General features: G+C 37.8%; 1 protein-coding gene across 1 annotated transcript in view; it reads right to left on the bottom strand.

The window, feature by feature from the left end:
• The window catches only part of LOC124267284 (pleckstrin homology domain-containing family A member 1-like), an 81,866-nt gene that overhangs the window by 27,158 nt on the left and 39,686 nt on the right, over positions 1 to 15,022 (bottom strand). Inside the window, 1 exon segment of the mRNA XM_046702200.1 lies at positions 5,106 to 5,151. Coding sequence (XP_046558156.1) covers positions 5,106 to 5,151 — 46 coding nt within the window.

The following is a 15,022-nucleotide window of genomic DNA, read 5'->3' on the forward strand; positions in this document are numbered from 1 at the left end:
ATTGGGTATTATCAAGGCTAAGCTTTGTATGAGACTCTGAGTTATTTTCCTTCCTCTTTCTAGATTATCCTTTGTGTGGAGATGGCATTCTTCCAACAGGCACACATCAAAAGTCTGGAGACACGCTTTGATAGCTGAAGACAATGTTTCACACACACGGTCACTGTGTATGATCAACAGGCGTATTTACCACTTAAATACCTGGTTTGAATATCCCCACATTCACATATCCCTGCAACTTGAATTATGACAGGAATTGTGGGAATGGGGAACATGATGTTGATTTCGGACAGAATAAACAAACGTTGCATCTTGTTGTTAGTTTAGATTTGTAGCCATTGTCTGTTGCCTGTGTCAGGTCCAGATTGTCTTACTAGTAGTGAGTCGGTTTTCACACCGCTTTTATCTGCCTTTCATCCTTACAACTGCTTAATCTTTAAGAGTGAGTGAGGATGGTTTTACTCCACTTTTAGCAATATTCCAGCAATATCACAGTGGGGGACACCAGATATGGGTTTCACACATTGTACCCATGTGGGGAATGATATTGCTAAAAGCGGCGTAAAACTGAACTCACTCTCACTCACGCTTGTCATGCCGAAGGCCCATTTTCGATTCCCCATGTGGGTACAATGTGTGAAGCTTATTTCTGGTGTCTCCCGCCATGATATTGCTGGAATATTGCTAAAAGTGGCGTAAAACTAAACTCACTCACTCACTCAAAGAATAGAACCCCTGAATAGGAGATCCTGACAACTAAGGGACACAACTCTGTACAAAGTTACTCATGCCTCATCAGTGACTGATAATCTTAGGGAAAGCTAAGTTTCATGAGTTTCAGTAAAAACATTCTGGTATTGCCCCCAGTCAAAAATTCCTGCCTGGTACTTGTAATAGCTACAAATATACAAAGAAGGACATAATATGACAGTCTTGTTTGTCAGGTCACAAGTGTAACTACAGGAAAACGACTCTTGTGTCATGTGTCCAGGCCCACTTTCTGTTTCATTATACCAGCAACTTGTATCCATCATCATTGTTATTACATGTGAATACTAGCTAAGGCATTATTCCCAGGAAGCAATTACAGTATATTCACTAGACTAAAGCTTGATTTTAAACACTATTTAAATTGTAAAGAAGGTGGCAGCAAGGTGGGCGGGTCAAAAACTAAGGAAAATCTGCACCTGTTGCATTGCAGAAAGGGCTGAGTGGATGGGAGTAAGTGAGTGAGTTTAGTTTTATGTCGCACTTAGCAATATTCCAGCTATATGGCGGCAGATCTGTAAATAATTGAGCCTGGACAAGACAATTCAGTGAACAACACCATGAGCATTGATCTACACAACTGGGATATGATGACATGTGCCATCCAAGTAAGCGAGACTAACCACCCGATCACTTTAGTCGCCTTTTACGACATGCATGGGTTACTGAAGGCCAATTCTAACCAGAAACTTCCCGGGTCTCGTACCCAAGGAATTTCAACTTGTGGAAGTAAGGATTATCGGGGATAAGTAGGACAAAAATAATCAACAATGCTGAAAACAAATTAGCAAATCTTAACTGAGATATTGTATTCAGTTTTTGAAATCAATGTTTTTCACTACAAAAATCAAATTTCTTGCCTAATCATATTCTCCTATGTCGGTTGAATAAGCAGTTTTTGTTGGGAGCCTTCAGCTCAGATTGAATCATCTGGCAGCTGTGATTGGCTGATTTTATGTGAGGTGTTTCTTAAATGTACATCCATCCAGTTATTAAAATTGACCATATTTTTTAATATTCAGTGCTGTTTTTATTAACATGATAACTTATGCAGCTTGTAGCGACAAGCAGGTGATATTTTGAGCGGAACTAGGGTTGGTCTGTTCAGCTTCCTGGACTCGGAAAAGGAACAGGTTGAGGTAGTCATTTTTTGGTCTTTATGGCTGCTTTATGGCCAGACTATGCACGCATGTACATGTAACAGCTGTTGAGGGCTTGGTTCATTTTTTTAAAAATATAGCGTTGCTAAAGAAGTGAATGGGAAAAATATTTGGTTTAGTGTAAATTCTTGAAACCTTCTCTCCTGCTTCAACAATGTTCAAATCACACAGAGCTTTGATTTGAAACTGCCAAAACTCTCAGATGAGCAACTGTTATGTACTAAATAGCTACAGTGATTTTATTTTGTTATAAAAGTTTCATTAAATGAATACACAATGCCATTTAGAAAGTGGTAAAATGTAACATATGTTATATTTGGGATTACACTTTCTCAGTAAAGTACAGAATCTAGTACTTTTGTTGGGTTGAGTCCCATCCGGGATTCGAACCCACACCTTCAGAGTCAGGCACCTAGTCGCCAGCACACAGGGTGTGGGTTCGAATCCTGGAGAAAGTGTAATGCCAAATATAACATATCTTACAAAGTTTTATTAAAAAGATATCATGTCGATTTGTACCCACGTCATAATGCTAGGGTATATCTGTGTCAAGCTCACTGGTTTCATACACTGCAACACCCCATTTCACACTCCAGTTTTCAGACTGTTTGTTAGGAGTGTCTTAACACATGCACCTGTCATAATAATAGACTAATCTACTGGTTTTAATCCTATCACTCACCTGTGCCACTCAGCAGCTTACTGTGTTATAACATATGTTATATTTGGGATTACACATTCTCAGTGAAGCACAGATTCTACTTTTTTGACCACTTTCTAAACGGCATTGTGTGTTCATAGCTTTCAGCTGTGGGAGCTGTGCCATTTTATACTTGTCAGAGGGGTACACAAAGTCAACATTTAGACTACCAGTTGTCCGACTTCCATTTTTGTGGCAACTGTGTTGGCTGAGTGGGTTAGATCGCTGACATTGTGTGCTTGCGATCAGATGCCTGAGACTGAAGGTTCAAATACCGGATGGGACTCAACCTAACATCAGCACTAGAATCTCTACTTTAGGCAAGACCAATTTTATTTCTTGTTTTACGGATCCGCCGGTCGTATTTTTTAAAGAATAAGGAAAAAAAATAAATTGAATTTTCCCTGCTCAGAAAATAAAATCCTAATGTTTTGCCCCATATACACTTCATAAATTGCCATATGTAAAATACTTTTAGTATTTAGAAGGAATATTACTTTATGATTGTATTCTTATTTTTTTTCCCTCCTGCCTTTAGTTTTTTTAAGGAGAAAAATCTGTAAAATAAGAAATAAAATTGGTCTGGCCTTACCAAGAAAGTGTAATCCCTAATATAACACATGTTACATGTGACCACTTTCATTATGTGTTCACAGCTAACCCTGTAGTTGCAGAGCTCCAGATAAGATTTAGCTCATGTGGGTACTGTACCCACTGTATTTTTCTGAAGTGGGTATTATGAATGTTGAGTGGGTATTTCATTTTCCGTTACCCACTGCTTTCAAATGTGTACGTATTTCAGTCATTTTACTCACCTAAGTATTATGTCATTGAGTAAGTTTACTAAGCATGTATGTTCTGCCTCATGTCATACCTAATCAAAACCAACTTAAATATAATGGAAATGATTTCATAAAAAAATCACTCATCCTATACTGACAGTACAACACTTGTCCTATACTAACAGTACAACTTGATAGCAATCGATGTCTTTTTCATTACGCAAGCGATTTTTCTAAATTTATTCCGTACGCATTTGTTTTAAACTTTTTGCGTATCTAACATTTTAAATGCGTAATTGGTATGCAACAATTATTTTTCAATGCGTAATCGGGAAATTTTCTATGCGTATTTTACCCGGATACGCAGCTTATCTGAGCCTCTGTAGTTGTTTCTACTGCTTACTAATTAGTTGTCACAACAACATAACAACCCACGAGCAGACGGACTGGTATTGTTGTGACTATATAGATATATCTAACAAGTAAAACTAAAAATATCAACATTTGTATGAAGTTGGCTTTTTAATCATCAACCAGTCTACCATTACTGAATCATATCTGTACGTGTATAATGATACATGTGCTGGCTGTGTATATATATCACAGAGATCGTTACTCATTATATAAATATCTGTACGTGTAGAATGATACATGTGCTGGCTGTCTATATAGATCACAGAGATCGTTACTCATTTTATAAATATCTGTACATGTATAATGATACATGTGCTGGCTGTCTATATAGATCACAGAGATCGATACTCATTATACAAATATGTTTACGGGTATCATACATGTGCTGGCTGTCTATATAGATCACAGACACATACTCATGATACAAATATGTCAACGGGTATAATGATACATCTGAAAGATAGATCACAGACATCGATACTCATTATATAAATATCTGTACTGGAATGATACATGTGCTGGCTCTATATAGATCACAGACAATACTGCTATATAAATATCTAACGGTATAATGATAACTGCTGGCTGTCTTATAATCATTGAGATCGATCTCATATAAATATCGACAATTATCAATAAATATCAGAAAACAACTTTGAGCAAAAATGTCTTCTGAAAGAAATGAGCATATTTCACTTCACTGGTGTCCAGGTTAGAATTGATCTTCAGTAACCCATGCTTGTCGTAAAAGGCGACTAACGGGATTGGGTGGTCAGGTTCGCTGACTTGGTTGACACATGTCATCGTATCCCAATTGTGTAGATTGATGCTCTTTCTGTTGATGACTGGATTGTCTGGTCCAGGCTCGATTATTTACGATTATTTCCATATGGCTGGAATACTGCTGAGTGCGGCGTAAAACTCACTCAGTCACTCACATGACTGGTGAGTAGTGACACGCTTATGCATGGATTACTAACGCATAGCATCATGAACATCAGCTGCCCTTGAATAAAACCTTAACTTTGTCTATCATGTGAGTAATTTATTTAAAATTCTATCAAACTTTAATGTGCAATATCATCGATAACACAATTTTCATATCGATAATCATAAGTTTTCCTATGAATGATATTTTTTATTATCGATCATTTTAGCCAGCCCTGAGACTGTCTGACAACTGGGGTGCTACCATACAGAAGGAACTGATAATGACAAGACCAAGTAAGGCAAAAAACACTGGCCTGTTCTAAACAGAGAGCATACAGTTTCTCAACTTACCAAAACAGTTGCTGACCTTTGGCCTGAGCTTCTTCCCATCGCTTACCTGGAAAAACAAATAATCAACATGATCAAACATGAAAACATATAAAATATAATATAGATATTTGTTCTCAAGTGTTTTAAGATAAAGGCATTTTAATGAAGTCTCCATACAGGCCATGCATAACTTTGTAAATAACCCAATTAAGTCTACATTACTTTGGCAAGTCTAGTTTGCTTCAATGAAATGAAGTGATTCTCTGGCCACCAACTCCATTATGAAGACGACAAAAGATTTGTTAAATGTCTGAGAAAACCCAAGTAAGTCTACATTACTTCAGTAAGTCTTGTTTGCTTCAACAAAATGAACAGATTCTCAGAGCTCCAGTCCAATGTGTCTTAAAATACAATTTTAACTGACGAAATTTGTAATTTAGGAATGAGAACGGGTATGAATGAAAAAAAGAGGAAAATGAGCCAGGTGTCTTGGGGGTGCAGGTTTAGACGATTCACCCCAGCGCGATCAAATCCACAGATCTGCAGAAAATTCTGATCTATGGCTGGAAATTATATACATTCAGAAACAAATTGTTAGTGTAATCTTATATCAACCCTGTGTGAAGCTTGAGGGAGACATGTCTGTCTCACAGTCCCTGAACCATATTATTTTACTGCCCTGACCTTTCTGCAATGCCAAAACTCAAAATATAGTTGCAGGCAACGATGAGGGCTCTTTGGCTTTAGTTCTCTCTATTGTATCTGAGGGCTAGAAATCATCGTTCAAAACAGGGCCAGAACACGTTTTGACAGGCGAGCGGATCTTCCAAATACAGCAGGGGTTGCTGCAGGGGGTCATGTACCTTTTAAGAAGTTCCGGAGAAGAAATAGTTCCCTCTTTAAAAGGCTGTATCTCAGTTGTTCTTGGGTCTACGGTCAAAACAATTAATGTTCTGGAATCACCAAGCCTTCATCTACCATACTGCAGAATTTGCACATTTTGGGAGCAAACTACTCAGAAAACTGCTGAAAAACATGGCCAAAAACTGAAAACAAAAATAACTGCCAAACGGCACGCTTTTAGCGAATTTGAGCCGTCCCAGGCAAAATTGTTGGGAATTCGATTGTGCATCTGCACAAGAGGTTTGGAAGTGTTGGAACAATTAGTTCTTGACATATTTGATGTCAAACTTTGAAATTTTGGAATTAATTTTGAATTATCTCCCCTTTGCTATTGGGCCTAGAGCCTAGAGATTTTTAAGGGGAATATCTACACCTCGGTGCACATCTGTGTGATTTTTGGTAAGCGATTCGGAGCATTGGTTTAGGAGTTATGTTTGGTACAAAAATTGGCAGAATAATAAATAAAAATAATAAAAATAATAATAATAATAATCTGAACGATTACAATAGGTCTCCTGCCTAGAGCCCTAATAAAGCAAGTCTAGATTTCCTCAGCTTCTGAATCAACCCATCTCACTAGGGCTTCTTTCAATTTAAAAGGAATTAGTTGTAGGGCTGGGACAGGTAACCTGGATACCAGGGACGGGTGAGTAATGAGTTGGACCTGGGTACCCATCTCAATACCCGGACCTGGTATGTTCATGTGACTAATAGATTAAACAATGTAATATGTTATTCTTTAATGATTAAAAGGTTGCATTGTCTTTGACTATTTAAACATAATTTACAGTCACCTGTTTTCAATATAACACATGGTTAAGATAATGAAAACTTCGAAATGTAGCTTCCGAGCTGAAGAATATATTGCCATTTCTTGCAAGTTTGAGGTCAGGAATTAACATAACGGGTATCCGGGTAGGGTAATAGGGGGTGGGGTACCTGGGTAGAAAATTTGGACCGTCCCAGCCCTAATGAGTTGTTTCTAACAAAATTACATATATTCAGAGACTTAGCATTAATCTGCAGGGAGCAATATTTTCAAGATCACCAGACAGAATGCCCTATGATTGCTGCAGTTCCCACGCGGATGAGGAGGCAACACGAGGCAGGTGCTCCAGGTATATATAGCACAGGGGAGTGAATGTTGGGGAAACAATGATCCATGCTATCTTTGTACCATGACATGCACTTGCCAATGTTAGTTACACAGTCTTAGGGGGCGGTGATAGCCTAGTGGCTAAAGTGTTCTGTCATCACGCCGAAGACTCTGGTTTGATTCCCCACATGGGTACAATGTGTGAACCCGTTTCTGGTGTTCCCCGATTTTGATACTGATGGAATACTTCTAAAAGAGTTCTAAAACTGTCGGTCACTCACAACATAGTCTGAGGTAATTACTGTTTATCCATATAGTAAATATCACGAGTCAGAAGGGTTGACTGTCGACACAGATCATAGAGATTAATAATAATTATTGTTTGAGCAAAAAATATATAGATTAAGGAATTAATGAAAATGAAACTAAGCCAGAATCATAATCAGAGATAGAAATTATTAGTCTTAAGACTGCTTCGAGGAACTAATAGATGTTTAGATATGCCCTTTGGAATATTAGTGTAACAAGCAGAAGAATATATTGTTACCCATCATCAAACTCAATGAATGTAATTTTACCATAAAGAGCAGCAGTTTATGCCAAACAGTTATGAGTTTACAAGCACCAAATAAGGTTCTGAACATTATTTTCAGAATATTTTAGCATTTCATAGGGACTATTATTATCAGAGCTTACCAGACCAAAAGAATTTTTCTTAGGCTTCGAAGTACAGGACAAGTCACAGACAGGAGTACCTAAGAACGTTTGGCTTCATGAGAGAAAGATTGAGACAAAGCATTTTGTCCAAACTAAAATGTCTATGCAATTCCTAATGCAAAAACATAAAGGCACAAGGAACTTAATTTGACCATGCTATGACAATTTACACAGTGTCATGGTAACTTTAATACACAGAATTGCAAACTGTGAGAATCCAGTATGTTCTTTCCAAAATCTGACAAACTAACCCCTTGAAACTCATGTTTTAACAAAGAAGGAAATTTATTTTTTGAAAGACAATAGCAAAGATACAAAATATAGGATTGGCCATGTGTGATATATATGTTTAAGATCATAAAAAATGTCAGTATCAAGGTCAGTCTGACAGGCTGCCGACTTAGAAAAGCTACAGTTTTCCTGAAAAAGATTCTCTTTACTGCATTCTTCCCAGACATACATGTGGTGGAAATAGACTTGAATGAGCGATGAAAGGTTTAAACAATAATATTTCCATGGTCTAATGGAATAATTGTTCTTTATAGCAAAGCTTCATTCAGTGAAGCTATTACTTCCATTAAATATGGCTGCCAAGGATGACAACATACTATTATCCTGATGACAACCTGACAAGTGAGGAGGAAGTGCAGCACCTCCAGCTTACAGACAAAACAGCAGCTGCTAAGCACTATCTGGCCACACATCTCACCTGGCCAGGTGCTTGAGGCATAAATCAAAGTATAGCTTCTATACCTGCATGGGAACAAGGGAATTGTGCTGCTCCTATGGTCTGTTTCACAGTGCTTGATATGTTCGTTCAACACTAGGTGGCATCCTATAATAACTATACTACCCATCAAAAGTTTAGACCCACTAGATTAAATGTAGCCAGTTACTTCAGTCAACAGTTCCATACTAGATTTTGCAGAATATTCCATATTGTTTAAAGGTACTGTTTACACATGAACTGATGCATTGTAAAATAAATGTGTAACATTGAACAGATTATTGTCATGAGTTCAATAAATGATGAAACAGTGAAAATTAGCAAATTCTTAACAAAACTTTACACCAAAACGCAGCGTTTCACATGCACGATATGTGCACATGCTTTTCAGCAAATTGATGGCATGATCCTCATGCAATTCATCTGCATAAGGTTTGCAGTTGATTCGTGGAGAAATTCATCTTTGGTGTAACCATATATATATACATAACATATAGTGAGTGCTTTAAGTGAGTCTAAACTTTTGATGGGTAGTACACAGTGATGAAACACATACAACTTGAATATGTGCCATCTATTCAACGCCTTATTCTCTTGGTAAATATGAGAAATAAACATAAGTTAACTGTATTTTTTATTCAAAGCTTTATTCTCTTGTTCAACAAATGAAATAAAAAAGTAATTAGGGATGAAATACATAAACTATAAATTTGCATTATCTGTCCCAAAAAGGATCTTTTCAACTAAATATGGCTGACGAATGAGCATATAGAACTTTAACATGTATTCTCAATTACTGACTGGACAGATTGAGTGAGTGAGTGCCGCACTCAGTAATATTCCAGCTATATGGCGGTGGTCTGTAAATAATCGAGTCTGGACCAGACAATTCAGTGATCAACAGCATGAGCATCGATCTACGCAATTTGGAACTAATGACATGTGTCAACCAAGTCAACAAGCCCTACCACTCGACCCCGTTAGTCGCCTCTTACGACAAGCATGGATTACTGAAGATCAATTCTAACCCGGAGACTAGACAGATTGACTATAGTGATATGGAGGAAAAGCCTTTAACATATTCTGAGTAGTATATTTTCACCTTGTGTACCATCACAGTCACTGAACCTACCACCACTGTGTCAGATTTCCTTTGATATACAGACAGGGGTGGTCAGGTAGCCTAGTATAAAGCCTTGCCTTAAAGCATTTGCTCGTCATGCTGAAGAACTGGGTTCAACTAACCACATGGGTGCAATGTGGGAAGCCCATTTCTGGTGTCCCCTGCTGTGATATAGCTAGAATATTGTAAAAGCAGCGTAAAACCATACTCACTCACTCACTTACCCTTAATATACCAAGCCAATATGTTACAATATTTGACATGTGTGGGTCAATTCTCCATTTCGGCAAGAGTGAGTGAGTGAGTGAGTATGGTTTTATGCTGTTTTGAGCAATATTCCTGCAATATCATGGTGGGGGACACCATAAATGGGCTTCACACATTGTACCCATGTGGGGAATCGAACCCGGGTCTCCAGCATGACGAACGAACGCTTTAACCATTAGGCTACCCCACCGCCCCATTTTAACAAAGACAAAAGAACATTATGTGATCTCCTGCCTGAACTACATCGGTAGCAACATGCTAGTTCTTTTAAAATAACAACCATTCTCACAGAATAATAAGCGATAAGGTTCACATTTCACCATAAACAAAAACATGATAAGTTGTTGTGAAAGCAGTCTTCAGCCAGCTTATTGTGAATGTGTCAAAACTTCTCCTTCCACTCAGTTTTGGCAACATCATTGCTCATTCTGTACAGCAACTGTTCTGCAAGGCTTTAGAACAGAGACCTTAGTATTAACTACATTAGGACCACTATTTATAGCAAATCACCCCAAGCTTGCCGCTGATACCTTCTCAGCTATCTCTCTCCTGCTCTGCTTCACAAGGTTTGAAACTGCCAATAGCTTAAGACAAAATCTACATATATCTTAAAAATTGTGTGTTCAGTGTTCACTACAAAAAGACCATCCCCAGATACTTATAATCCCCAGCCTTCTTGTGTTAGTATATATACTGAGAGAAACAAATAAAGGAACACAGGAAAATTCAAGCGTTCCTTTAATATTTTCCAGTTTTCAGAATCCAGCTTTGAATGGCGCTGTGGTGATGAAAACTGAAAAATAATAAAGGAACACTTGCGATTTCTGTGATCCTTTATTTATTTCTCTCAGTATATATACTTGGTAGCTTACAGACTAATGAAGCACCCAACTTCATACCAGTGAGTGAGAGTGAGTGAGTGAGTGAGTGAGTGAGTGAGTGAGTGAGTGAGTGAGTGAGTGAGTGAGTGAGTGTGATTTTATGTCGCTTTTAGCAATATTCCAGCAATATCACAGCTTGAGACACCAGAAATAGGCTTCACAATGTACCCATGTGGGGAGTCGAATATGTGTCTTCGGGATCAGGTAAGCTAACAAACCATACCCCTAACAACTTTATTGCCTTTAACCTAATATTTTTCAAGGGTTTTGCTCTTAACTTAACATGTTCAAGAACATGGTCATAAAAAGAGACTCACAACAATTATGTTTGTTTTGTTTTTTGTTATATAATGTTAGCTGAACAACCATCGAAATGAATTCTGCACTAACATCTCAGCCCACCCTTATAGTTAAACAAACTGTACTTGACACAGACATTTTGTCCTAATATCATTGACAATTCTATAAGAAAGACGGAAGTAATACATATGGATTTAACAAACAAACACATTTCATGTACACTAAGTTTTAACATGATATAAAACCACTAGAACATTGTTGACATTACTTGTTCACTAAAGACAAAAGAATTCCTTTCCTACAGGGTCAATCCACGTAAACCTCCTCACACCACTATTTGTTCTCGGCACAGGACAATATCAAAACAGGTTTACATGGCCATAACAGAGGCAGTGTAGTGTTTCCCATGTTAATTAAATCTCCACACCAGGTCTGGGCAGGTCAACAACCGACTTAATTTCAGGTGTTGTGTCGACACTGTATATTGTTGTGAAAGTTCCCACAAAGTCAAACCTGGAGGACCAAAATTACAGTACGGCCATTATTGTCTACTTTTACAGGAACGTTCAGACTTTGTGGTGACAAGAAGGGGACATGAAAGGTTGTTTGAAGATATGCTTATATAAAAACCTTACTTGTTATAAGGTTTGTTTCATGCTTATTCAAGAATTTTTAGGAGGCAAATGTACTTACAAATCATATTCAGTGAGTGAGTGAGTTGGGTTTTACACCGCTTTTAGCAATATTCCAGCAATATCACGGCAGGGTACACACATTGTGCCCATGTGGGGAATCAAACCCAGGTCTTCGGCGTGACGAGCGAACACCTTAACCAATAGGCTATTCCACCTACAAATCATATTCAGAATTCTGAGGTTAGTTATGAATCTTTTCTTGTTATTTGTCCCCTCGATTACATTGATGTTTAAGATCAGTGTTTGAAAGCCTCAATACAAATTTAATGACTGACTGACTGACTGAGTTTGGTTTTACGCCGCTTTTAGCAATATTCCAGCAATATCACGGCGGGGGACACCAGAAATGGGCTTCACTCATTGTACCCATGTGGGGATTCGAACCCGGGTCTTCGGCGTAACGAGCCAACGCTTTAACCACTAGGCTACCCCACTGCCCCTAAATTTAATGAAGTAATCTTCAAGGTGAATTTTTATATTACTACCTGGCTTTTAATTGTTTTCTCAAGAAGACAATGTGCAGAAATTAATGGTATACTATGAACTGAATCCAAAGAATTCCCATCCTATATATTATTCGTAGATATGAGTATATTTATGATATAGTGGCTTGAGATACAGGTTATACACAATATTCTACAATACATCTTAAAACAGTTTACATGGCACCTTCACATAAACTTATTGTCGCCGTTGTGATGTAAAATTTCAACTTGCTCACTCACCTTACATAAACTTGTATCACTTTGTTTAGATACAAATAATACAAGCTTCTGATTCGTAGGTATCGCGACACAAGGAATGTCCAGAGAATAACTACACCCTAATTGAGTGAAAATGTCAGTTTAAAACAGACTCACTTTCATCACAACACAACTCACCTGGAAATTTTACAAGAAATCAGGTTAATGACATCCCAATATGTCTGCCACTTCTCTTCTCATCGTAAAAACCTTTTGAAAATGATAATTAATTTACTGCGCCCTTATGAAGTACGGTAACATAAGTTTCCTAGATCTCAGTTAGCTGGTTTTCCGAGAGTCAGGCGGCGTTGGGGTAGTCTAGCGGTTAAAGCGTCTGGGCAAAGACCTGGGTTCGATTCCCCACATGGGTACAATGTGTGAAGCCCATTTCTGGTGTCCCCACCGTGATATTGCTGAAATATTTCTAAAAGCGGCTTAAAAGTAAACTCACTCACTCACTCCAAGTGTCAGGCAGTGTTTCAGGGCAGCAATCCATGGGAGCCATATGCCAGACTGAGTATATAGGAAATCAGAGGAATGTGACAGTGCAAATCTATTAGAGTATAACTGCAAGGAGGACTCTTTCATTCTTAGGAGATCTTGAGACAATATACACTGCACGGACAGTATACCTTTGCATAAAAGTGGATTTAGTAGCCGTGGTGGGAAGGACCAGACAGATTTATAATACTCTGGCAAATGACCACAGCATGATCAACACATCACTTGTACAGAGGTTGCGCATTCAGCTCCAGGAGGACCCATGAAGATCCGGGTTAGAATTGATCTTCAGTAACCCATGCTTGTCATAGGAGGTCACCAACAGGATCGGGAGGTCACTCAGGTCAGGCTCGCTGACTTGGTTGACACATGTTATTGAATCCCATTTGCGTGGATTGATGCTCATGCTGTTGATCACTGGATTCTCTGGTCCAGACTCGAATATGTACAGACTGCTGCCATATAGCTGGAATATTGTTGAGTGTGGTGTAAAACTAAACTCACTCATTCACACAGCTCTGGGAATGTATCGGGATGCATTTGAGTCGCGATGCATTTGACACAGTATCAAGTCTAGTGTTGAACATTTTCTTCTAAATACTTTCTGATCTTCACAGGATCCGTCCAAACATTTGATACTCTTGAGGAATTGATAATCTCCCCTTTTTGCTCAGAGTGATTTTTTTTTTCAGTTTCTTTGAAAAGAAATGTTTACTTTCATGATTGATTCAAATTTCTTGATTATTCTAAAATAATAGAATTTGGTACTTTTTCTACTCATATATTTTCACATTTCTTTTTTCTGTAGGACATTTTCAAACAAGATCACAACAATGACGATGATGATGATGATGATGATGATGATGATGATGATGATGGCAAAATATAAGAAGCCCCACAAAAAGTAACCTCTTTCCCAGAATCCCATATCTAAGCCTTAACTGCTATACTCAAAGCACAATAAAACGCTGAGGGTAATTTGGCCAATTTAACAGCACCAGGTCTCACCTGGTATTAGGGCAGGATGCCAAGCTTCTAATGAGACCGTGACAGGCCTGTTCTCAACAAAGTGTAGGATGGAAAGATCCCAGGCATCTCGGGGTTATGTAGGGGGACAGTGGTTGAGAACACACAATTTACTTTAATTCACCATGGGAAATGGAGAAGCCTTCTGATGCAAGTTTTCATGGCTGTTCTTAATTAACTTTAAAGTAATTTAATTACAAACTCCTGATAGAAAATTCTCAACCCTTTTCTTCAACTAGTAATCTTAAAGGGTTTATTGGTTCTTAAATATTAAGTGGTTGTATGCCTGAGATATTGTCAATTTACATATATGCAAATTAACACAAATTACTAAGTGCAGAATAAATGTTGCATGCTTCTCTATATGTTACTATTTCAACAAAAGTATTTTTGAATGAGATATTGAGCTCTAGGTCAATACAACATGACATAATTTTTGTCATAACATCTAATACAGCCCCTTGGATGTTAACATCATAAAACATCTAATACAGCCCATTGGATGTTAACATCATAAAACATCTAATACAGCCCATTGGATTTTAACATCATAAAACATCTAATACAGCCCATTGGATGTTAACATCATATAACATCTAATACAGCCCTCTGGATGTTAACATCATATAACATCTAATACAGCCCTCTGGATGTTAACATCATAAAACATCTAATACAGCCCATTGGATGTTAACATCATATAACATCTAATAAAGCCCTCTGGATGTTAACACCATATAACATCTAATACAGCCCATTGGATGTTAACATCATATAACATCTAATACAGCCCATTGGATGTTAACATCATATAACATCTAATACAGCCCATTGGATGTTAACATCATAAAACATCTAATACAGCCCATTGGATGTTAACATCATAAAACATCTAATACAGCCCACTGGATGTTAACATCATAAAACATCTAATACAGCCCATTGGATGTCAACATCAT

The sequence above is a fragment of the Haliotis rubra genome, unplaced genomic scaffold (genome assembly GCF_003918875.1).
Source record: "Haliotis rubra isolate DU_JTF1 unplaced genomic scaffold, ASM391887v1 Scf130, whole genome shotgun sequence".
In the NCBI taxonomy this organism is placed as follows: Eukaryota; Metazoa; Mollusca; class Gastropoda; order Lepetellida; family Haliotidae; genus Haliotis; species Haliotis rubra.